Source organism: Oryx dammah, unplaced genomic scaffold (genome assembly GCF_014754425.2).
Source record: "Oryx dammah isolate SB20612 unplaced genomic scaffold, SCBI_Odam_1.1 HiC_scaffold_5, whole genome shotgun sequence".
Lineage (NCBI taxonomy): Eukaryota > Metazoa > Chordata > Mammalia > Artiodactyla > Bovidae > Oryx > Oryx dammah.
The window spans coordinates 93,347,727-93,373,121 of NW_024070189.1; the positions used below are offsets into that span (position 1 = coordinate 93,347,727).

Below are 25,395 nucleotides of genomic sequence, written 5' to 3' on the forward strand. Positions count from 1 at the left end.
GGAGTATGGTGGCGCTAGTGCTAAAGAATCTGCCTGCCAATGCAGGAGGCGCAAGAGATGGGGACTTGATTCCTGGGTTGGGAAGATCCTCTGGAGTAAGAAATGGCAACCCACTTCAGTGTTCTTGCCTGGAAAGATCCCATGGACGGAGGAAAGTGCCGGGCTTCAGTCCATCGAGTCACAAAGAGTCAGACACGACTGAGTGTTAAAAAAATAGTTGACTTACAATTTAGTATTAGTTTTGGGTGTACAGCAAAGTGGTTCAATTATACACGTGCACAGATTCATTCTTTTCAAAAAATATTTATTTATTTGACTGCGCCGGGTCTTCGTTGCAGCATGTGGGATCTAGTTCCCTGACCAGTACTCAACCCCAGGCCTCATGCACTGTGAGCTCAGAGTCTTAGCCACTGGACCACCAGGGAAGTCCCTAGATTCATTCTTTCTCAGATTAATCTCATATAGGTTATTACAGAATATTGAGTAGGCAGTAGGTCCTGGTTGGTTATCTGTCTTATGTATAATCGTGTGTGTGTGTTCATCCCAAGCTCCTGATTTATCCTTTACTTGTGTTGTTGTTTGTTGCTTTGTTGTTGCTCGCTAAGTCATGTCCGACTGCGACCCCACAGACTGCAGCATGCCAGGCTTCCCTGTCCTTCACTCTCCCCGAGTTTGCTCAGATTCATGTCCACTGAGTCGGTGGTGCCATCCAGCCATCTCATCCTCTGTCACCCCTTTCTCCTCCTGCCCTCAATCTATTCCAGCATCAGGGTCTTTTCCAATGAGTTGTCTCTTCACATCAGGTGGTGAAAGTATTGGAACATCAGCTTCAGCATCAGTCCTTCCAGTGAACATTCAGGGTTGATTTCCTTAAGAATTAACTGGTTTGAGCTCTTTGCTGTCCAAGGGACTCTCGAGAGTTTTCTCCAGCACCACAATTCGAAAGCATCAATTATTTGGTGCTCAGCCTTCTTTATAGTGCAATTCTCACATCCATACATGACTACTGGAAAAACTATAGCTTTGACTAGACAGACCTTTGTCGTCAAAGTGATGTCTCTGCTTTCTGCTCTGACTTTAGTTTCCTTTAGAGGTTGTGAGTTACTGGTATCCTCCTACCTTGGGGCAGCTGATGACATGTGACTGAGGTCGGGAGCCTAAGGTTTTCTGTGCCCTGATGTAGGGCTTTGGGCAAGTCACCCAGCTTGTCACCGGCTGCCTCCTTTTGGGGAAAAGGGGCAGGAGGCCAGATGATCTCCGGGAGCTGTCCCAGCTCTAAGATCATGTGCTATATGTATGCCTGTGACCTCATCCCCCGCCTGAGCAGAGGGTTGCAAACGTGATTTATCTCCTCGGATGCTTTATATAACTCGAGAGCAAGCAAAGTCATGGGCTCAGCTGTGCACTCTTGGCCCTGCATTCGAGTAACCGAAACCACCAACTAGAACTGCCACCATCATCGGGGCAGGCAGTGTTTTCTTTCTTTCTTTTTTTTTTATAAGAGCAACAAGTTTTATTCTGGAAGTCAGTCTGTCATTAGAAGGTGATGATTTGACATGATTTTATTTGTCATTTTGCCCAAAGTTTATAGAATTAAAAAAAAAATAAACTTACTAAGGACAGATATTATCTGATCCCACTTGCAGGAGGTCCCTGGAGGAGTCAGATCTATAGAGACAGGAAGCAGATGGTGGGGGCCAAGGGTGGGGGAGGGGATGGAGAGTCAGAGTTTCGTGGGCAGAGAGTTTCAGTTTGGGAAGATGAGAAAGTTCTTGAGATGGATGGTGGGGATGGTTGCACAACAATGTAAATATACTTAATGACACTGAATCACAATGCTTAAAAATGAGTAAGACGGCAAATTTTGTGTTATGTGTATTTTGCCACGAAGAAAAAACCCCAGTACACACACAAATAAATAAACTTGATAACACACACAAGATAAATAATTTACTAACTGTGATCCATACTAGTTTCCTTTAGAATCAGAAGTGGTTTATTTTTTTTCAGTTTTATTGAGATATAATTGACAAGCAAAACTGTGTGTAAATTGTGATGACTTTTTGTGCATACACATTGGAAAAGAATTCCTCCCACCTAGTTAATACATCTATCACTTCACATATTTATTTTTGTTATATAAGAAATCTTTATTTACTTCGTTTTGGCTGTGCTGGGTCTTCATTGCTAGTCAAAGGCTTCCCTCTAGTTGCGGCCAATGGAGGGTACTCTTCTTTGCGGTGCACAGGCTTCTCACTGCGGTGGTTTCTCTGGTTGCAGAGCACCGGCTCCAGGGTAGGCTCAGTAGTTGCGGTGCACAGGCTTAGCTGCCCCGTGGCATGTGGAATCTTGCTAGACCAGAGATCAAACCTGCGTGTACTGCCTTGGCAGGCAGATTCTTTACCACTGAGCCACCAGAGAAGTCCCCTCCTTTTTTAAATGAGAACTTTTAGCTTCTACTCTGCTATTGAATTGTATATTTCAATTATACAGTACAGTCTTGTCAACTATATGGTTTTTTCATTGTAAAACTTTCATAACGTAAAATTGGCCATTGGAACCACTTTTAAGTGCACAGCTCAGCGGCATTAGGCACATTCACATTGTTGTGCAACCATTGCCACCATCATCTCCAGAACTTTCTCATCTCCCCAAACTGAAACTCTGTCCCTGTGAAACACTGGCTCCCCCACTCCCCACCTTTCCACTTCGTCCCTGTGGATTTGACTAGATGTGTTACTGTACCTTACAGTCACAGAAACCCACGGGGCACCAAGTGGCATGCGGAAAGGGTGACAGGGGTCAGGAGCCCTGTCTGTGTCTGATCAAAAGTCCCTTCCTCCCCAGAAAAAAATCAGGAGCCCGCCCCCCCGCCCTTTACTAAGGAAATCCTAAGTTTATTTTCCATCTATAATGCCATCAATAACCCCTCTAACAGCTAAAACCTACACAGGCTATTCTGTGTCTATTAATAAACGTTAAGAAGTATGTTTAAGGATTTCCAAAGCTTCCGAGTGGGTACTCAGCATTCACAGGAAGATACTTAGAGCTCATTGTCTCCCGGAGCCATTAAAAGGGAGAGGAAGAGATGGAATTTCCCTTGCTCAATAGACACAAATAGGCACCCGGCATCAAGGGCATGGTTTTGAGTAGCCTGCATCTTCTATGGGCTTCCCAGCTGGCTCAGCAGTAAAGAACCCGCCTGCCAATGCTGGAGAGGGAAGATCCCCTGAAGGAGGCAGTGGCGACCCACTTCAGTATTCTTGCCTGGGAAATCCTGTGGGTAGAGGAGCCAGTCGGGCTACAGTCCATGGCATCACAAAGAGTCGGGCAAGACTGAGTGACTGAGCATACACACACGAGATGTGCGCATGGATCGTTCTGTTACTTCCTTGGGGATGGCTCAGCATCACTTTCTCTGAGACATTCGCCCCAGAGACCCTCTGTCCTTTTCCCCTGCCATCTGACACAGAGCATGTGCATTTCTTAGTTCACTGTATATCCCTCCCACTCCCGTGCACCTCAGCCACTGGAATGTGAAGCTCCCCAAGGGCAGGGACACGCACAATTACCTTTGGCCTCCAGCCTTGTGGGGTTGTGGTGTCCGACAGTGTCTTGCTACATGCTGACAGGCACCTTCTCTGTTGTCAAGACCCTCCAGTGAAGGATCTTATTCTTTCCAGGAGAACTTGAGCCCAGACCTCTGCACTGAGCTCTGTCTATGTACCCAGCCACTTTGAGAAGGTCCCCCTTACTCTGCATGTGTGTGTATACATGTGTGTGTAGGTGGTGGGGGTCGGGAGTGGGGTGGGGACTTGAGCCCTGCTCTGCCTTTCCCTAGGGTTGAAGCTGCCCTCCCGGACCTGGTCTCCACCGTTTGAGTCAGAGGGGTCCCAGAAGCACAACCAGAGTGAGTATGAGGAGTCTGCTGGCGAATGCTGCTCCTGCCCGAAGACCGACTCTCAGATCCTCAAGGAGCTGGAGGAGTCCTCGTTCAGGAAAACGTTTGAAGATTACCTGCACAACGTGGTTTTCATCCCCAGGTCGGGATTTGTTATTGGCTTGTGGTCTCAGGTCTTTAGGGAACAAGACAAAATGGGGGCAGACACAGAGGATAGGCTGAGTCCACGCTGAGCCACTTCCCTGGATGCAGGAAGAGATTTTGAGATTATAACAAGTCCCTTACCAGGAAGAGGAACTGCCCTCCATCCCTGCTCAAAAGGAGGAGTGTTTAAAAAATTCAGCCTTTGCTCTCTGATGTCTCATGAACCCAACCTCTGGTCTCAGTCTGAGTTCTGATGAATTCCATTAGATTATCGATGATTGATTATTACCTAATTGATTGATTATAGATAATAAATTCAATTATTAGATTAGATGACAGAGAGCTGCATGCCCAGCCCAATGCTTGATTTATGGCTGAGTCTCAAGCTCAGTGCATTCCCTTTTTTTAATCTAAGGAAACTTCTCATCCTTCCAGAACTTTCCATGGCCTCGTCAGAACCCCAGAGACTTCACTATTTAAATATGTTTCCTTTAGTGAGTGAAGGGAAAGTAAACAGAGGGTCTGCAGTAAAAATGACTCTTGGTTTTTTCATACCTCTTTACCCTTCTTGCAAGCTGAGACACTTGGGTAGAAGGCAAGTTGCCTCAGTTTATCCATCTGAGGAATGGAGAGAAAAATGGTTCATATATTTCATGGCTGTGAGATTACATGAGTCTCACAGGGATTCTCAGCCTTGGTGCTGCTGACATTTGGAGCCAGCTCATTCTCTGGGGTAGGACCATCCTGTGCAGGGTAGGATGTTGAGCTGCATCCCAGGCCTCCACCCACTAGATGGCAGTAACACTGTCTGCATCTTAATAAGTTCATGAGACTTTCTGGTAACCCACTGAAGCACTTGCCAACTCCCTTTTATGGGTCCAAAGCCTTTCCCCACCCCCCACCCCCCCAACTCTGCCCAGGTTTACAAAGCAAATGTGCTGGGAGCTTTCAGTTGCCCCCACCCTCTCCAATCTTGACCCTTCCCGCTAACAGACTTCACCAGATGGCTGGCCAGAAGTGTCCAACACAATTGATCATTTCCAAAGTGGATCAACCTCCCACCCCCAGAGGTTGCACTGAGATAAAACAAGATTTGAAAGTGGGTCTCTTCAGAGGCTTAGCATTGCTCCTGCTAGAGGCTTCATTAGAACTGTCCATGTGTAACGTTTCTTTTCTCTTTCTTGCATTCTTATCTGACCCTGAGTCCGAAAGAGCACTAAATGGCACAGGCCAGGCGTGGAGGCAGTTATTGTTTCACCCATTAAAACTCCACCAGACCTGAGGATAGTGGCCCAGTCAGTCATAAGGTTTAAAACTAGTTTGGGCTTCCCTGGTGGCCCCGTGATTAAGACTCTCCGCTTCCAATGCAGGAGACGCGAGTTCAGTCCCTGGTCAGGGAAGATCCCACATGCTCCGTGCTTGTGTGCAGTTGCTTCAGTCGTGTCCGACTCTTGGCGACTCCATGGACTGCAGCCCACCAGGCTCTCCTGTCCAGGGGATTCTCCAGGCTAGAGTACTGGAGTGGGTTGCCGTGCCCTCCTCCAGGGGATCTTCCTCACCCAGGGATCGAACCTGCATCTCCTGCATTGTAGACGGATTCTTTAGCACTGAGCCACAGGGGAAGCCATGGCATGACCCCAAAGAAAAAAGTAGTGTTACCTTTGACATCTCCTGGGAACCCCAGATGACCAGGTCTCAGGGGTGTTTTCTTGACTCCCTCTTCCCAACTGCCAGCTGTGTCCTGCACACCTGCTGGGGAAGATGTGGTTCAAGTGATGGCAACAAGTGGCCCATGGCCTGCGGCAGGCGCCCTTGGGCTGCTGGCACAGGGTGTCAGAAGCAAGAGGTCTGTCTGAAGTTCTGTCTGTCCTCAAAGCAGCTGGTTTTGTTTTCACAGAAAATCATCTTCAGGCCCTGTTGCCGAGGACGCTAGGTACGACTCCCCTGTGGGACGTCCGCGTGGCCCCTGGTGGCTGCACAGTGCAGGGCCAGTGGGCCCGCGGGGCAGGAAGCATGTTGAGCCCCTTTGAGATCCCCGGGGGCCTTCTGTGGTTTGATGCATGAATCGCGCTGTTCTGCCGAAAGGGGGCGCTTCACAAATTCGCACTTTAAATGCCTTCACCCTGAAATGGAACCTGGGCATGATTGTGGGGGGGGGGGGGGGGTAGAAATATCCTAACTAACACACTCTTACTAAAACATAGACTCGAGACTTCCCAGGGCGTTTCCAAGATGCTGCCCATTTTTCCTCCATGCCGGGACACATTTATTTATCAAGCCTACCGTTTGTGCAGAACTGTGCTGGGCACGCAGTCAGTCGAAACCACTTAGCAGCAGGCAGTGGAGAAAGTTGATCCGGGAGTGGGAACGTTTTTATCTGGGGTGACTAGTGCGGGATGGCGGCAGGCCTGAGCACAGGTGTGCTCGTCCCTGCATCCGCCGAGGACAGTCAGGGATGCTCCCCTTTGACGTGTGTCTGAGAGAGTCAGCTATGCTTCAATGTGGGGAAACCCTGGTGGCTCAGATGGTAAAGAATCCGCCTGCAATGCCGAAGATCCCGGTTCGATTACTGGGTTGGGAAGATTCCACTGGAGCAGGGATAGGCTATCCACTCCAGGATTTATGGGCTGCCCTGGTAGCTCCGACGGTAAAGAATCTGCCTACAGTGCGGGAGACCTGGGCTCGATGCCTGAGATGGGAGGATCCCCTGGAAAAGGGAATGGCTACCCACTCCAGTATTCTTGCCTGGAGAATCCCATGGACAGAGGAGCCTGCTGGGCCACAGTCCATGGAGTTGCAAAGGGTCAGACACAGCTGAGTGACTACAGCACGCCTCAGTTTAAAAATAAAAGAGAGAGAAGGACTGAACGATGAGGGGGTGACCTGGAGGAGAGAGGACAGGCAGAGAGAACGTGGCGAAAGGGAAGTCAGTGGAAAAAATCCTGGACTCTTGGGAAGAACAGGAGGGGAGACTAGACAGGCAAGGTTAAGAGAGCTATGCTGCTGCTGCTGCTGCTAAGTCACGTCAGTCGTGTCCGACTCTGTGTGACCCCATAGACGGAAGCCCACCAGGCTTCTCTGTCCCTGGGATTCTCCAGGCAAGAACACTGGAGTGGGTTGCCATTTCCTTCTCCAATGCAGGAAAGTGAAAAGTGAAAGTGAAGTCGCTCAGTCGTGTCCGACTCTTAGCGACCCCATGGACTGCAGCCTACGAGGCTCCTCCGTCCATGGGATTTCCCAGGCAAGAGTACTGGAGTGGGGTGCTATTGCCTTCTCCGAAGAGAGCTATGAGGAACGATTTTATTCTTCCAAGGGAGGGTTTATTTTCAGGAATGTTCGACCCCAGTCTGCCCTCTAGTGGCCATTTGGAATATAATCTGTAGTAAAGAAAGATCTGGGCTTCCCTGATGGCTGATGGTAAAGAATCCGCCTGCGATGTAGGAGACCCAGGTTCGATCCGCACAAGAAATGGCAACCCACTCCAGTATTCTTGCCTGGAAAATCCCGTGGACAGAGGAGCCTGGAAGGCCACAGTTGATGGAGTTGCAAAGAGTCAGACAGGACTGTAACACAATGGCTCAGCAGCTAAAGAATCCACCCGCATTGCGGGAGACAGGAGGTGAGCGTTCCATTCCTGGGAGAGGAAGATTCCCTGCAGGAGGAAATGGCAACCCACTCTGGTATTCTTGTTTGGAAAATCCCACAGATTGGAGCCTGGAGGGCTAGAATTCCAACGGGTCTGAAGAATCAGACACGCCTATGCGTTCAAGGCACACACCCACACATAACGATCTAGAAATGTGAGACCTTGATCCAATCAGGGGGATCTTCTGTGACCACGTGGTGGTCTTGTCCTATTGGATATAATCCTTTGGTATATGCATATTTGGCCTGTTAGAGGCCATTTATGTTTCTTTTTGATTAGATAATCAATTTTCAGCAGTTATTCGTGAGACCCTAGGGTCTCCATCATTTCTGGAAGGCTCGTCTGTGCTTGTATAGAAATGTTTTGGAAAAAAAAAAAGAAATGTTTTGAATCTTGCTAGCATGGGTGTATCTTTGGCTTACTAGCTTTGGTTTCCATTCAGGAAAGTCAATGGTCTTTTCAGACAAAAGGACCACAAAGAAAATCTTAGTGAGTACGCCCAAAGTAAGGTTTGTTTTTGCTGATGACAACGCAACAAAAACTAAAGGTAAACTTCAAGAGCTCGAACAGAAAACTCTACTTCCTGGTGATTAAAAGTGGATCACTTAGATTTCTATTGGGTGGAAGTTGAAATGGAAATTTTCATTAAAATCCATGTGGAGGGACTTCCTTGGTGGTCCAGTGGTTAAGATTCCATGCTTCCAATGCAGGGAGGCCTGGGTTTGATCCCTGATCTCGGAGCTAGGATCCTAGGCATGCTGCATGGTGCAGCCAAAAAAAAAAAAAGATCCATTTGGAAAATATCAGGGACATGACCACCACATACCTTCACTTGTAGAATACTGCCAAACCTGGACTTTGTTGTAAATTAGTAGACTTAAATGATTTTTTGTAAATTAAGAAAAAACTATAAAACGTAAAATATAATGGGTTAGGGAGGGAGGGAAAATTAATATCACTAAATTTGTGGTAAATTCTCTGGATAACCATGAGCTCTTCAATTTGAAACTTTCAGAGAGGTGAACATTTTAACTTGTCTAAGCTAATTTAGGAAGCAGCAGAAAGATTAACTATCCTAATGACCTTGGGAAAAGACTGAAAAAAAAAAATGTCAGTGAATTTCTTCACAAAAAGGCCCCAGGTTTGGAGAGTTTTATGGATGCATTCTTTCACACTCTCAAAGAGAAACTATTTTCAGAAACTTTTTCAGAACATAGAAATATATGGAAATCTTCCCAATTCATTTTGTAAAACAGCATCCCTTAGCAGAACTTGATGAAGATTCTACATTGAAAGAAAACCCCAGGACGAACAAATATGGGATTTTAGATCCAAATGTCCTAAACAAAGCACTGTGCTGGCAATACCATCAATCTCATAAGTTCAAGGATGGTTCAAGATCAGGTGTTCTGATAGTAGAATCTAATTCATCAAGAGATTCAATAAGAAAAGTCATAGTAATCTCATTAAATAACATTTATTAAACATTATGGGGGGGGGTTTCCCTGGGTGCTTCCACTGCAGGTGATGTGGCTTCAATCCCTGGCTGGAGAACTAAGATTTTTTAAATTACTAACCTAAAGATGCTGGAATCAAAATTGCTGGGAGAAATATCAATAACCTTAGATATGCAGATGACACCACCCTTATGGCAGAAAGTGAAGAAGAACTAAAGAGCCTCTTGATGAAAGTGAAAGAGGAGAGTGAAAAAGCTGGCTTAAAGCTCACCATTCAGAAAACAAAGATCATGGCATCTGGCCCCATCACTTCATGGCAAATAGATGGGGAAACAATGGAAACAGTGACAGACTTTATTTTGGGGGCTCCAAAATCGCTGCCGATGGTGACTGCAGTCATGAAATTAAAAGATGCTTGCTCCTTTGAAGAAAAGCTATGACCAACCTAGACAGCATATTCAAAAGCAGAGACATTACTTTGCCCACAAAGGTCCGTCTAGTCAAAGCTATGGTTTTTCCAGTAGTCATTCATGGATGTGAGAGTTGGACTATAAAGAAAGCTTAGCACCGAAGAATTGATGCCTTTGAACTGTGGTGTTGGAGAAGACTCTTGAGAGTCCCTTGGACTGCAAGGAGATCTAACCAGGCCATCCTAAAGGAAGTCAGCCCTGACTATTCATTGGAAGCACTGATGTTAAAGCTGAAGCTCCAGTACTTTGGCCACCTGTTGCAAAGAGTAGACTCATTGGAAAAGACCCTGATGCTGGGAAAGATTGAGGGCAGGAGGAGAAGGGGACGACAGAGGATGAGATGGTTGGGTGGTATCACCAACCATTGAGTTTGAGTAAGCTCCAGGCGTTGGTGATGGACGGGAAAGCCTGGCATGCTGCAGTCCATGGGGGTCTCAAAGAGCCAGACATGACTGAGTGACTGAACTGAACTGGACTTAAAGAAAGGCGGTTGGGGGAGAGGCCTTTTATAAAGCTAGGACTAGAAAACTTCTGCAACAAGATAAATATTATTTAGATGAAACCAACATCCAAAGTAACATTTTTCTTAAAACTATTCCTGTTTACTTTGGAAGGAAGCCAATCTCATCATAACTAATTAACAATTCTCTGAGTATCTAGAAGGCAGTGGCAACCCACTCCAGTACCTTTGCCTGGAAAATCCCATGGATGGAGAAGCCTGGTGGGCTGTAGTCCATGGGGTCGCTAAGAGTTGGACACGACTGAGAGACTTCACTTTCACTTTTCACTTTCCTGCATTGGAGAAGGAAATGGCAACCCACTCCAGTGTTCTTGCCTGGAGAATCCCGGGAACAAGGGAACCTGGTGGGCTGCCGTCTATGGGGTCACACAGAGTCACACACGACTGAAGCGACTTAGCAGCAGTAGCTGCAGACAACGCAGTAACTCAGAAATGAGAATTGGAATCGATTGTAAGGAATGTATTGTGGGAAACAAAGTGAAAGTGAAGTCGCTCAGTCATGTCTGACTATTTGCAACCCCGTGGACTGTAGCCCACCAGGCTCCTCCATCCAGGGGATTCTCCAGGCAAGAGTACTGGAGTGGGTTGCCATTTCCTTCTCCAGTGGGAAACAAAAGCATTGACATTTTCAGGTATTCTGATTCAAGAGTAGACAGACTGCCTGTTTTTGTCAACAAGTTTTATTGGAATGTAGGCATGCCCACTTGTGTACATCGTGTCTCTCGCTGTTTTCAAGCTGCCATGGCTTGGAAGCCATTGCAAGTTGAACAGCTGTGACAAAAAACACACGACTGGCAAAACGCAAAATATTTACTATCTAGCATTTATGTGACAAGTTTACTGACCCTTTATCTAAGAGTATTCCTTGAAAACCTAAGAAAATCAGCCCTGAAACTCTTAGAATGAGGGTTTCAGAAAGTAGGTACAATATAAATAAACAAATAGGCAGCAGATATATCTGTGTGCTAAGCTGCTTCAGTCATGTCTAACTCTTTGGGATCCTATGGACTGTAGCCTGCCAATCCCCTCTGTCCATGGGATTCTCCAGGCAAGAATACTGGGGTCGTTGCCATGCCCTCCTCCGGGGGATCTTCCCGACTCAGGGATTGAACCTGTGTCTCATCTCCTGCATTGACAGGCAGGTTTTATTTTTACCACTATTGCCACCTGGGAATCCCCTTTATGGGTGTGACCACAAGTCAGTTTAAAGGATCTGGAGGGTAGCAATTTAGCCATAGGTATGAAGAGGCATAATCTAATAATTTCTTAGAACCTACTTTTAGGAACTAATGAGACACTTGGACAATGATCACAGTAATATTTATAATAGCAAAAAAAATTGGGAATATGCTTATATTTTAAAAATTGGAAGATGACTAAGTAAATTATGGTTCTTGCATTAAATGGAATATTCTACAGGTTTCCAAGTTTTCTGCAGTGAGCATGTGGCACTTTCATAACAAGGAGGGAATATCTTCAAGTTGAAGAAGAAAAAAAAAAAGTAAATTCCATCCTATTTGAGACATTATGTTTTCAGGAAAATATTTGAGATTGCTTCTAATACAAGTGAGCCAAGTGGATTATAGAAGTAGCTTGATTCCCCCATTATACCCATATGTAACATTCACAGAAAAAATAATTGCCCAACGGACATAGTGGAATGCAAAGGAATTCAAATTTTCTTTATACCTTTCTTTTTGGATTTAAAATTTTTTAGGCTATTAACATTTTTATTCGTATATCTTTTAAAGGGGAGAAAATGTGCCGACCTCATAGGCAATTTGGGGAGTTACCCTTAGTAACCTGAGTGTTAAGATATTTTTTTACCAAGGATTGAAGTTTAATCACTTAGATTATGCCATTGTCCTAAAGGGTCCTAAGAATAAGATGATGTATTTCTCCTGGTTAAACTGGTGATGGTGTCAAGTAGCTTGAATCATTTGGCAGGGCTAGACTCTTATGCACTTTTGGCATCTCATTTTTGACACTGACTCTGGCTGGACTATTCATCTGCAAAATGAAAATCTGAAATTAAGCATGTTGAAGGGAATATTGGTGTGTCTACTATGGGTGGTCCCAGAGCCTCCCCACTCCTCTCTTGGGGTGGGCTTGCCTGACATGATGCCTAGGAGGGCATCTTCTTTAAAAGCAACTCTGGGTTATAATTCCTGGAAATTTACATTGTAATCTACACGCTCCTCCCCTTGAATCTCACTGCATCTCAGTCTTTGGTTTTAAACCTTTTATTCTCCAGTAGCATTTTTTCAAAGATGGTGATTGTATGACCAGGCGTGTCCTCCTGTCATGACAGGCCTTCGAGGAAACGCAGAGCCCTTGGTGACGTGGGGAATGTAACAGCAGCCGTGCCCACCGTTCTGGGGTTCCCCAATAGCTCCTCTACCAGCATACCCACGAGCTCGGAGGAGCACAGACCCTTCGAGAAAGTGGTGAACAAGGAGTCGCTGGTCATCTCCGGCCTACGTCACTTTACTGGCTATCGCATCGAGCTACAGGCTTGCAACCAAGATTCCCCCGAGGAGAGGTGTAGCGTGGCTGCCTATGTCAGCGCCAGGACCATGCCTGAAGGTAGGTCGACTCATCGCCGAGCCAAGAGACACAGGCTAACCAAGGAGGCTCTCCACTCTCTAGGCAGCATACATGAGATTTTATTTGCCTTCATCATTTTTCATTTTCCCCTGAGATGCAGTGGACATAATACATTTTGTAAATTTCAGGTGTACAATGTGTCGTTTCGCTCCATTATACACTGCAAAATCTTTACCACAATAGCATTAGCTAACTTCTCCATCAGGGCACAAAATTACCACTTCTTGTTTGTGGTGAGAAAATGTCGGATCTCCTCTCTTAGCAGCTTTCAAGTATAAAACACAGCATTATTAACTTTGTGCTTCCCTGGTGGCTCAGACAGTAAAGAATCTGCTTGCAGTTCAGGATACCTGGGTTTGATCCCTGGGTTGGGAAGATCCCCTGAAGAAGGGACTGGCAACCCACTCCAGTATTCTTGCCTGGAGAATTCCATGGACAGAGGAGCCTGGTGGGTTACAGTTCATGGGGTTGCAAAAGAGTCACACACATACAGTTAACTATAATCATCTTTCTAGTTGTTGTTTAGTTGCTAAGTTGTGTCTGACTCTTTTTCTGTGTGTGAGTCATAAGAAAAATAAAGTGAAATTAAGAAATACAAACATATGGTGTGTGTATATATATATATATATATATATAGTATAGTAGGGTTCTCTAGAGAAACCTAACCAACAGTATGTAAGATAGATCAATAGATACATAAATAGATAGATAGATGGATAGATATACATAAATATGTAAAGAATTCCATGAGAATGTCCATTCTCCAATAAGGGAAATGGAACACAGTTACACAACCAATTTAAGGTCGCTCAGCTGCTCAGTGGTGGAGGTGGGGTTTGATCCAGGGATCGAGTCCCCAACACTAATCACTGCTCCTTACAGCCAAGGCAGATGATATTGTTGGCCCCGTGACCCATGAAATCTTCGAGAACAACGTTGTTCACTTGATGTGGCAGGAGCCCAAGGAGCCCAACGGTCTGATTGTGCTGTATGAAGTGAGTTACCGACGATATGGCGAGGAGGTAAGATCCTTGATGCCTGGGGATGTGCCTTCAAGGCTGTTATTGGTACCTCCTTCCTTTTCCTGAATCTGGCTCTTGTGCTTCTCTCATTAGACGCTTTGTCATGAAGGCTCAAAGCCTTGATATATGACTTTCCAGGGAGATGGGTCAGGTCCAACATCTTATTGTAGCTAAACTCTCCCCAGGACTGTGTGCCCCATGCATGCTAAATGCTTTCTACATGATATCTCATTTATCCAGTTTTACCACATCTAACGTGATAAGAAGCCCTGTTATTCTCACAGACTGCTCAGAAAGAAAAAGGTGCTGCCCATTCTAACTGTAAGATACATTCAGATTTCAGAAATGTCAAATGTAGAAATAATATGTCTCTTGGGATCAATGAAGTACAATAAATCCTCAGAAAACCCAGTGAGCTTGGTACTGACTGAGGCATCCAGAATTTAAATTGCATCCAAGGTTTATAAGAATAGAATCAGAATTTGAACCCAGGGCTATCTGATGTTGTAATCCCGGGGTTGGCAATTCTTTCTGTAAAGGTCCAGATCCAAAACATGTTTGGCTTTGTGGTCAGATGGTGTCTGCAGCTACTCAATTCTGCCTTTGTGTTGTGAAAGCCACGTGTAGATAATATGTAAATAAATAGGTATGGTTGTGTGCCATTAAAACTTTATTTGCAAAAACAGGCACCAAGCAGGCTGGATTTGCTGGCCCCCATTCTAAGCTAGTAGCCACTGTGGGGCAAGTCTCTATCCTCTGATATGGCTTGTTGTCTACCTTGTGGCTCCATGGCAAAGAATCCTCCTGCCGATGTAGAAGACACAGGAGATGCAGGCTTGATCCCTGGGTCGGAAGGTTTCCCTGGAGGAGGAAATGGTAACCCACTCCAGGATTCTTGCCAGGAGAATCCCACGCACAGAGGAGTCTGGCAGGCTACAGTCCATGGGGTTGCAAAGAGCCAGACATGACTGAGCGACTGAGCATGCACACAGCCCAGAGAGGCACTGCTGAGGCTTGGATTGATTGGGGCCACTTCCCCCATTTACTGGATGACTTCAGACAGATGTCAGGTCACCTCCCTGAGCTGACCCAGAGGGTGTACCCTGCCATCAATTGAGCCCTTTGCAATGATCCGTTTACACTTCACAGTGACCCTACAAAGTAGAATCTGCTGGTGAGTGTCTCCCTGTATGGCTGAGAGAATGGAAATTTAGGGAGCCGAATAGACTTCAAAGCAGACACAGAATGAAAATGAATGGGCATGGCCGTTTGCCAATAAAAGTTTATTTACAAAATCAAGCAGTGGACCAGATTCAGCCTGTGGGCTCTAGTTTGCCAACCCCTAACAGAGGTTGTTGGCTTCCCCAGTGGCTCAGCAGTAAAGAATCTGCCTGCAATGTAGGAGCTGCAGGAGATATGGGTTCGATCCCTGGGTCAGGGAGATCCCCTAGAGGAGAGCATGGCAACCCACTCCAGATTTCTTGCCTGGAGAATCCTCTGATAAAGGAGCCTGGTGGGCTACAGTCCATGGGGTCGCAGAGTCAGACACAACTGACTTAGCATGCATGCAACAGAGGTTGGTGGGCACAGCTCAGTTTCCCCAAGCCAGAGATGACAAATGGACCTCCATCTGTTGATCCCTCCTGGGACCACATCTCTGGATGCCCAGATATTCAGCTTTGATGATGATTTAGAACTGAAATCAGCAAACTATGATCTATGGGCCAAACTGGCCCCTGGCCTGTTTTTATATGTCCTGCAGACAGTCGTCAAGAGAAATAGTTGTCAAGGAAAAATATGCACTAGTGTGAGCCTAGTGGCCGAGCCCAGAATCAGTGTGGGAGAGGAGCCTTCGGGGGTATATAAAGAGCGGCACGATTCACAGGGAGCCACTAGTGCACAGGTGATTTACTATCTCATCCCATATATATTAAGCCCATTTGTTCTAATGAAATAGTTCAGATTTGGGTTGGTAGCAAAGCTTTATGCAAGAATTTCACCACTAACAAAAAGCGCAAGCCACTAGATGTCCACCCATTGGAGAATGGATACATAGAAGATGGTGCATACATATAACTGGTGGATATACAGCCTTTTAAAGTTTTTATGTTGGGGGTGATCATGGTCCAGTATAATGAGGAGACTGAGATTTCCAGCTCTGGATTTTAGATTCTCTAAGCAGTTACTCTTCATCTTCCACCAGCAGCCACAAAAGTAACTTATGACAAAAAGGAAGCTTATTAGCTTCCATAACCAGCTGATGGAGTTCAGGCACAGCTGGATCCAGATTCCTTTGGATCTTTTGTGTCTCAAGGGTCCTTGCTGTGAGCCCAGTAGCTCCTGGCTGTCCTGTGATTTTAGAGGTTCTAACCCTCATATTCTCTCAGCACCAAGCCTGGAAGAAGAGAGTCTATGTCCCAGCATTTCCAGCCAGGCTGAGGTCACATGACACCCAGTCATATGACCAGGACAGTGCTATATGCTGATTAGCTTAGGCATAAGGGTTTTTAAATAACAGCTTAATTGAGATACATTCACACATGGTAAAATACAACCACTTAACACATATTAATGTGGAGAGCTGACTCATTTGAAAAGACCCTGATGCTGGGAAAGATTGAACGTGGGAGGAGAAGGGGACGACAGAGATGAGATGGTTGGATGGCACCACCAACATTATGGACATGAGTTTGAGTAAACTCTGGGAGTTGGTGATGGACAGGGAGGCCTGGTGTGCTGCAGTCCATGGGGTTGCAAAGAGTTGGACACAACTGAGCGACTGAACTGAACTGAACACATATTAATACAATGCAGTGATTTGTAATAGAGTACAGAGTTGTGCTACCATCACCACAACTCCAGAATATTTGCATCACTTCTCAAAGAAAGCCTACCTCCACCTCCAGCCATGAAACCCCCAGTCTCTCCTGCTTCCTTTCCCTCCAGCCCTTCAGTTCAGTTCAGTTCAGTACTGGAGTTTCAGCTTCAGCATCCTTCCTTCCAAAGAACACCCAGGGCTGATCTCCTTCAGAATGGACTGGTTGGATCTCCTTGCAGTCCAAGGGACTCTCAAGAGTCTTCTCCAACACCACAGTTCAAAAGCATCAATTCTTCGGCGCTCAGCCTTCTTCACAGTCCAACTCTCACATCCATACGTGACCACTGGAAAAACCATAGCCTTGACTAGATGGACCTTTGTTGGCAAAGTAATGTCTCCAGCCCTTGGCAATCACTAATCTGCTTTCTGTCTCTATGGAGACAGGTCTCTGCTACTGTGGCCATCTCATCCTCATTTGCCTGGAATTTCCCAGGTTTGAACACTAAAGTCCCTAATCCCAGTATAACATGGATAAACTGGTACAGGTATTACCCTATTGGCACTGGATCCAACCCTCTCCCAGCTACCTTTGCTGGCCTGCCTCTCTCATTTCTGGAACCCAAAGGTCACCAGTAGGTCTTCCCTGGTGGCTCAGCTGATAAAGAATCTGCCTGCAATGTGGGACACCTGGGTTCGATCCCTGGGTTGGGAAGATTCCCTGGAGAAGAGAATGGCTACCCACTCCAGTATTGGGACCTGGAGAATTCCATGGACTCTATAGTCCATGGGGTCTCAAAGAGTTGGATACAACTGAGTGACTTTCACTTCACTTCACAGGCTTGAACACTAAATTCTTGCATCCCAATATAACATGGGTTACCCTATTGGCGCTGGATCCAAGCCTAACTTCTCCCAGCCATCGTTGCTGGCCTGCCTCTCTCATTTCTGGAACCCAAGGATCACCAGTAGGAATCCCTTCCACCAATCCCCACCAAAATCTCTGCCTGACCCTGATCCCAGACAGACCAGCCCTATTTGCTCTTTAGGGGAACAGGGAGTTGGAGAGAAAGTTAGGAGTGAGAGGTTGTAATACCTTAAAAGAAAAAAAAAAAAAAAACTCCTCATGAACAAAACTGGTCTGTTATTTCCATTTTCTTTAACTGTCTAGCATCGCTTTGAATAATGTGTGTGGATGCTCAGTTGCTCAGTTGTGTCTGACTTTGCGACCCTGTGGACTGTAGCCCACCAGTCTCCTCTGTCTATGGGATTTTTCAGGCAAGAATACTGCAGTGGATTGCCATTTCCTCTTACAGGGAATCTTCCCCACCCAGGGATTGAACCCACGACTCTGGCAACTCTTGTATTGGCAGGCAGGTTCTTTACCACTGTACCACCTGGGAAACCCTTGATAAAGTAAAAAGTAAAGTTAAAAAAAAGTTTTTTACACCAGTTGTACTGTTGGGATGTAATTTTGCCAGGTTTACAAAATTCTCTCCAACATTTGGTGGGAGGTCATTATTTCCCCTCTTATTTGCTAGTTGAACAGCCAAAATCACCATTTTTTTTTTGATTCTGCCTCTTCTTGAACTTTGCATCAGTCATTTCTCCCCTCACCACTTCCCCTCCCATCCTGGGACACCCTGGACCCAGGAACCATCTCCGTGGAAAGAGCATCGATTTTCAGTTTCTGTGCACTTAACATCTTTGCCTCAGCATGTTTTGCAATTTTCAGCCGTTTTTCTTTTTTTCCCCGTTGTTTGCATAAACTTTTCTATAATTGGCTTCTTCACTCTTCATCAGACTTGCTTCTTGGTGTTTTCTTTCTTTCTTTTTTTTTTTTTTTTTTTTTTTGGTGTCTCTAGTTCCTTCCATCAGGCTCCCTTCTCTGTCCTCACCCCTCGAGGTACCCGACCAGCACTGGAGGCTATATTTTCCCTTTCTCCCCGGATAGCAGCTCCCTTTGGTTTCTATATTTGCTTATTTGTCCCTTTCCACTTGGTGACTCATTCAACTTGGAACAACCTTTGGACTAGACTTCCCCACTCCTACCACTAGCCTGATCTGTTTTCTTGCTGTTATTATCACATGATAAGCACGGGAGTTTTTACGTTTCTCTCCCTCCTCCCACTCCCTCCTGAAATTTTCCAGTCCAGTTCCCTGCATGCACTATGAACTTGGAGCTGTTTTGGAAAGTTTTAAAACTGGCTGACGCTTACAGGTTTCATGATCATATTTCCCAGTGAGCCTTATGCTTCTCCTAATAAGCCCTGGGTTTCTTTCTTTTTACATGTTTATTGCTGGGGTGTGTATACTTACTTATCTCTACCCTTCTTTCCAGACATTTAAGTAGATCCCAACTCTTTTAGATCCCCTGGAGAAGGAATTGGCAACTCACTCCAGTATTTTTGCCTGGGAAATCCCATGGAGAGAGGAGCCTGACGGGCTACAGTCCATGGGGTCACAAAGAGTTGGACATGACTGAATGTGCGTGTGTGCGTGCGTACACACTCTTTTAATAAATAAATCAAAAGGCTACAATTTGAGAAGGAAGCTGTTTTAAAATTTGTCCTTAAGACATTAAATCCATGTATCTGTTTGGTCCTTAGGTGATTTAGGAGATCTGAGTTCCTTCTTTCCTCCCCTCTTGGAGTCCTGGTGAAAATACTCCGTGGGGGTTTCAAGGCAGCCAGACAGTTGGTGGTTTTGCAGCCAGACAGTTCTGGGTTCAAGGGCTGCCCTGCCAATGACCAGCTATGAGATCTGGGACAAATCATTTCAACTCCCCCAGCAGCAGAAGACAAACTATTTATGCAATGCCTGTTTTTGTACAGCTCATGAACTAAGAATCACTTTTACATCTTCAAACAGTTGAAAAAATTCTAAAGAAAAATCGTAGCTCATGTGTGTGTATGTGTGTGTGTTAGTTGCTCAGCTGTCAGACTCTTTGTGACCCCATAGACTGTAGCCTGCCAGGCTCCTCTGTCTATGGATTTCTCCAGGCAAGAATACTGGAGTGGGTTGCCATTCCCTTCTCCAGGGGATCTTCCTGACCTGGGGACTGAACCTGGGTCTCCTGCATTGCAGCAGATTCTTTACTGTTTGAGCCACCAGGGAATCCCTAGTAGCTCACATGTGTAAATTTCTGCGAGGTTCAGCTTTCAGCATCCACCATGTCTTGTGGGCACACAGCCACCTCTGTTTGTCTACGGATGTTAGAGATTCAGGATCTGGTTCTGACTGCTTTTGAGCTATTGAAGGTTGATATTGAATTGATAACAGTGACCACCTGGCCCCTTTGGAGCTAAAAATAATTTACTCTTTGGCCCTTTACAGCCAAAGTTCACTAACCTCTACTCTAAGCCTCACTTTCCTTGTTTCTAACTAAGCTAAGCGTGACATTGTAAGGGTTAAGTGCTATGATCTAAGCCATATGCTTGGCTATGGTTTTGGAATATTGGCTATTATCAACAACAATAACTTCTCTGAAAGTGAAAACGTGAAAGTCACTCAGTCGTGTCCAACTCTTTGCAACCCCTTGGACTGTAGCCCACCAGGCTCCTCTGTCCCTGGGATTCTCCAGGCAAGAATACTGGAGTGGGTTGCTATTCCCTTCTCCAGGGGATCTTCCTGATCCAGGGGTCGAAGCTGGGTCCCTTGCATTGCAAGTGGATTCTTTACCCTCAGAGCCACCAGGGAAGCCCAATAACCTCTCTGCTGCTGCTGCTGCTAAGGCGCTTCAGTTGTATCCGACTCTGTGTGACCCCATAGATGGCAGCCTACCAGGCTCCTCTGTCCTGGGGATCCCCAGGCAAGAATACTGGAGTGGGTTGCCATTTCCTTCTCCAATGCATGAAAGTGAAAAGTGAAAGTGAAGTCGCTCAGTCATGCCTGACTCGTAGCAACCCCGTGGACTGCAGCCTACCAGGCTCCTCCGTCCATGGGATTTTCCAGGCAAGAGTACTGGAGTGGGTTGCCATTGCCTTCTCCCCGATAACCTCTCTATCTGTGCCTTATCCATAGAGCTACGGTTCGGGAATTCCACGAGGCTCAAAGTCGCTCACATGTTGCAGTGTTTATGCCTCACTCCCTCCGTGTTATTTCTGAGTGGGATCTTTGTCTTTCAGGAGCTGCACCTCTGCGTCTCCCGCCGGCATTACGCTCTGGAGCGCGGCTGCCGGCTGCGCGGGCTGCTGCCTGGGAATTACAGCGTGCGAGTTCGGGCCACCTCCCTGGCAGGCAATGGGTCTTGGACGGAAGCCACCTATTTCTACGTGACAGACTATTGTAAGTCTGCACGGCCCCTTCGACTGGTAGAGTCTGTGCTTGGTGCTGGGCCTAGCAGGGTGTTTCAGAGGATGCTTGGGGAAGCCCGGAGGCTGTAGCTACTGCCTCTGACTTGACCTCGGGGTCCACCAGCTGCTGCTGTGTGACCAGGGCAAGATGCCTGCCCCTCTGAGCCCATGCTTTCTCATCTGACTATGGGTATAATCCTAGGACCACCACTGGAGGTGAAGGGAGGCTTCAGTGACATCATGAATGTCAAGTGGCTGGCACAGGGCGCGTGTGATAAGCACATTAGCTCTTGTTACTGGGGCCTCCATCTTTGTCTTCACATGGGCCATGTCCTCCAAGGGAGGATGTGGGAGCTTATCTACTCAGCCTTGGGCGTGCTGGCAGGAAGGGCTGCCATTGAGCGAGCTGGACACACTGTGGACAGTAGAATAGGGAGAGACGGGGAGAGCTGAGCTGGTCAGGGAGTGCTTCCTGGAGGCGGGGACATCTTGGTTGAAACCTGGAAGAATGTGTAAGAGGGGACAGACCAGTGGGTGTAGGAACCCAGACACTTAGAAGGAGGGGCAATTCTAGACCAGGAGGAGTAGAAACTGGGTGGGAGGGGGGCAGATAGAGCTTCTGCTTAGTTGGCTGGATTTTCATCTACCAGGCTTGGTGAGACTGTGGAAAGTGGAAAGGGATTCTTGCTGGGCTGGTTCTGGTCAAGTTAAAGAGCATGGTTCCCACCAAAACTACCCTCACCTCAGACGCCAGATGCAAGCTTGAGGGTTCTCCAGGCCACCTGCACTTCTGACTGGCTGGCTACAAATCTGGGGGTTATCACAACCTCCTCAGATTTAGTTACTTGCTAGAGAAGACTCTGATTTGGGGAAAGATTGAGGGCAGGAGTAGAAGGAGACAACAGAGGATGAGATGATTGGATGGCATCATCGACTCAATGGGCATGAGTTTCAGCAAACTCCAGGAGATAGTGAAGGACACGGAAGCCTGGCAGTCCATGTGGTCATAAAGAGTCAGACAGGACTAAATGACTGAACAACAACCTAATGGCTCATAGAACTCAGGAAAACGCCGTGAAACAGTGGGCTTTATTATAAAAGATTTAGGTCAGGACCACTCAGATAAAGAGCCACATAGGGCGGGGGCCAAGAGAGGACTGGAAGACATGGCTCCTATGTCTTCTCTCCATGGAATCAGGACACGTCACAGCACCATCCTGGCACATCAATGTGCCCACCAGCCAGGAAGCTTCTCTGAGCCTTGGTGAACAGAGTTTTTATTGGGGTTTCATTATTATATCAGTGAGATTGATCAAGTCATTAACCACATGACTGAACTCCACCTCCAAACCCCCTCCTCTGTCTGGAAGCCAGGCTGAAAGTCCAACCCCTCTAATCACACACATAGTCTTCCCATGACCAGCCCCCATCTCGAACTATCTTATCTCTTAGCATAAACTCAGGTGTATTCCAAGGGCTTCATCAATAACAAAGACATTGCTAACACAGATTTTTCAAGGATTTAGAGGGAAGCCATGAACAGAATTCAAAATAAATTATCAAAATGGGGGAAATATTTGTGACCTCATTGACAAAGAGTTCATATATTTAATACAAAATGAGTATGTATCTATGTCTCTTATGAGTAAAAGATATATGTCCTCACACAAAAATAAGCAAGGGATATAAATAGCCAATTTTAAAAGAAATAGAAAAATAGAAAACATAAGGGAAAAAATGACCAACTTCACTCAAAACCACACCAAAAGGGAAAAAAAAAGCAGATCAAAATGAAACAGAATTTTTAACTTATCAAATTGGCAAGTGTTTTGCTTGTTTCTGTTATTTAATTACACACAGTGTTGTCCAAGAGTGCAGACACATGGGTGTTATTTTTCATGGTGGGTGAGTCCTAAACCACAGTCCTTTAATAACATATCCAAAAAGAAAAAAGCTTTTACTGTTTCAGCCAGCAATGGTGGCTCTAGAAATTCATCCTAAGGAAATGATCAGAGATGTCACCAAAAGATAAATGATTGAGGAAATTCAGCACAGCTTACAACAGTAGCTAACAATGGAGAATTAAATATTCAACACATTCGATTAATAACTTTCTTAAATAATAAGGAAGCCGGCAAGACACCCAGGGTGTAAAATTTAAAGAGGCACTCACCCTCTGGGGGTGACTCTGCCCTGGCATGGCCCAAAGGAAGAGTTCCTCTCAAATTTTGCATCCTGGCTGCCTCCCTTCCTGAATCCTAGTTCTGGTGGCCACTGGAATCTCAGGAGTGAACTGGTCTGTGGGTCTGGGAAGCAGAGGTGGGTGGGGTGGGCATCATGGCTTCCAGGTATGCTGGGTGCTGGGCAATAGGTAGCCTCCACCTTTCCCCCTCCTAAGAAAAAGGAGGGACATGCCCACCACGGCACATGACCAGATGGTTTCCATTTTTCATGTCCCATCCAACCCTGAATATTCATTAGAAGGACTGATGCTGAAGCTGAATCTCCATTCCTTTGGCCACCGGATGTGAAGAGTCATTGGAAAAGACCCTGATGCTGGGAAAGATTGAGGGCAAGAGGAGAAGGGGGTGACAGAGGATGAAATGGTTGGATGACATTACCGACTCAATGGACATGAATTTGAGCAAACTCCGGGAGACAGTGAAGGACAGGGAAACCCGGCTTGCTGCTGTTCATGGGGTCGCAAAGAGTCAGACATGACTGAGCAACTGAACAACAACATCCAATTATCAAATATTTAGAGAGGCTTTCTCCATGTGGAAGAAGGCAGTTTGCTGTCAATTCAGGGAGGTCAAGGAGGACAAGATGTCTCCAGATAGAGCTGACCCCCTAAGGGCAGCATGGAGCAGTGGTCAAGAACTTGCTCAGATGGCCTGGGTTCAAATCCCTGCTTCACCATGAATCAGCTCTTAAACCTGGGCAAGAACTCTCACCTCTCTGAGCCTCTGTGTCCCATTCTGTTAACTGGCATTGATGTTAACACCACCCCCACGCCACCCCCACCACTTTGGCTTATGGAATGATTAACTAAGATCTCCCAGGCAGGGCACTTCAAACAGTGCCTGGTATGTTCATAAGTGTTCGTAAACTGTTACTATTAAAGACCCGAAGGACCAGGTTCCTTCTCTGGTTTCCCAGAACTCACTTTTTTCCTTGGCTTGGAAGCATCTGAATATATCGGTGCATTTGTAATTACAGACAATTCAGCCTTGCATGAGAATTAGAAAGAATTAAGGCTGCATAACATTTCTTCAGTTGGTTTAGTGCTTTGGGACAACCCCCTGGCACACACAGGGCACTTCCGATGGATTTTTCATCTGCCAGAGGTACCGCTGGGATTGAAAAGCTATTTAATTTGAAGGGTTCAGTGCAAACTGAAAAGATGTGGTCCCTTGTTTAAAAAGTGTCAAGATTTTCAAGACAGGAAGAGCAGAGCATTAAACAGAGAGCAGGACCTTCTGAGGGCTTCCCTGGTAGCTTCAGTTCAGTTCAGTCGCTCAGTCGTGTCCGACTCTTTGCGACCCCATGGACTATAGCATGCCAGGCCTCCCTGTCCATCACCAACTCCTGGAGTTCACTCAAACTCATGTCCATAATGTCGGTGGTGCCATCCAACCATCTCATCCTCTGTCGTCCCTTCTCCTCCCGCCTTCAATCTTTCCCAGTATCAGGGTCTTTTCCAATTAGTTGGTTCTTTACATCAGGTGGCCAAAGTATTGTAGTTTCAGCTTCAGCATGAGTCTTCCAATGAATATTCAGGATTGATTTCCTTTAGGATGGACTGGTTATATCTCCTTGCAGTCCAAGGGACTCTCAAGAGTCTTCTCCAACACCACAGTTCAAAAGGATCAATTCTTTGGCACTCAGCTTTCTTTACAGTCCAACTCTCACATCCATACATGACTACTGGAAAAACCATAGCTTTGACTAGATGGACTTTTGTTAGTAAAGCAATGTTTTTTAATATGCTGTCTAGGTTGGTCATAGCTTTTCTTCCAAGCAAGAGTCTTTTAATTTCATGGCTGCAATCACCATCTGCAGTGATTTGGGAGCCCAAGACAATAAAGTCTCACGCTGTTTCCATTGTTTTCCCATCTATTTGCCATGAAGTGATAGAACCAGATGCCATGATCTTAGTTTTCTGAATGTTGAGTTTTAAGCCAACTTTTTCACTCTCCTCTTTCACTTTCATCAAGAAGCTCTTTAGTTCTTTGCTTTCTGCAATAAGGGTGGTCATCTGTGTATCTGAGGTTATTGATATTTCTCCTGGCAATCTTGATTCCAGCTTGTGCTTCATCCAGCCCGGCATTTCGCATGCTGTACTCTGCATATAAGTTAAATAAGCATGGTGACAGTACACAGCCTTGACGTACTCCTTTCCCGATTTGGAACCAATCTGTTTGTTGTTCCATGTCCAGTTCAAACTGTTGCTTCCTGACCTGCCTCCTGAGAAATCTGTATGCAGGTCAGGAAGCAACAGTTTGAACTGGACATGGA

General features: G+C 46.0%; 1 protein-coding gene across 4 annotated transcripts in view; it reads left to right on the top strand.

Annotated features, from left to right (window-relative positions):
* The window catches only part of INSR (insulin receptor), a 144,068-nt gene that overhangs the window by 100,978 nt on the left and 17,695 nt on the right, over positions 1 to 25,395 (top strand). For 2 of the 4 annotated variants that reach the window (XM_040240604.1, XM_040240605.1), the window contains exons 10-14: positions 3,842 to 4,043; positions 5,943 to 5,978; positions 12,450 to 12,724; positions 13,628 to 13,767; positions 20,710 to 20,869. In XM_040240604.1, the coding sequence (XP_040096538.1) occupies positions 3,842 to 4,043; positions 5,943 to 5,978; positions 12,450 to 12,724; positions 13,628 to 13,767; positions 20,710 to 20,869 (813 nt within the window). The remainder of the gene's footprint in view (positions 1 to 3,841; positions 4,044 to 5,942; positions 5,979 to 12,449; positions 12,725 to 13,627; positions 13,768 to 20,709; positions 20,870 to 25,395) is intronic. The other 2 variants (XM_040240606.1, XM_040240607.1) reach the window with 1 other exon arrangement.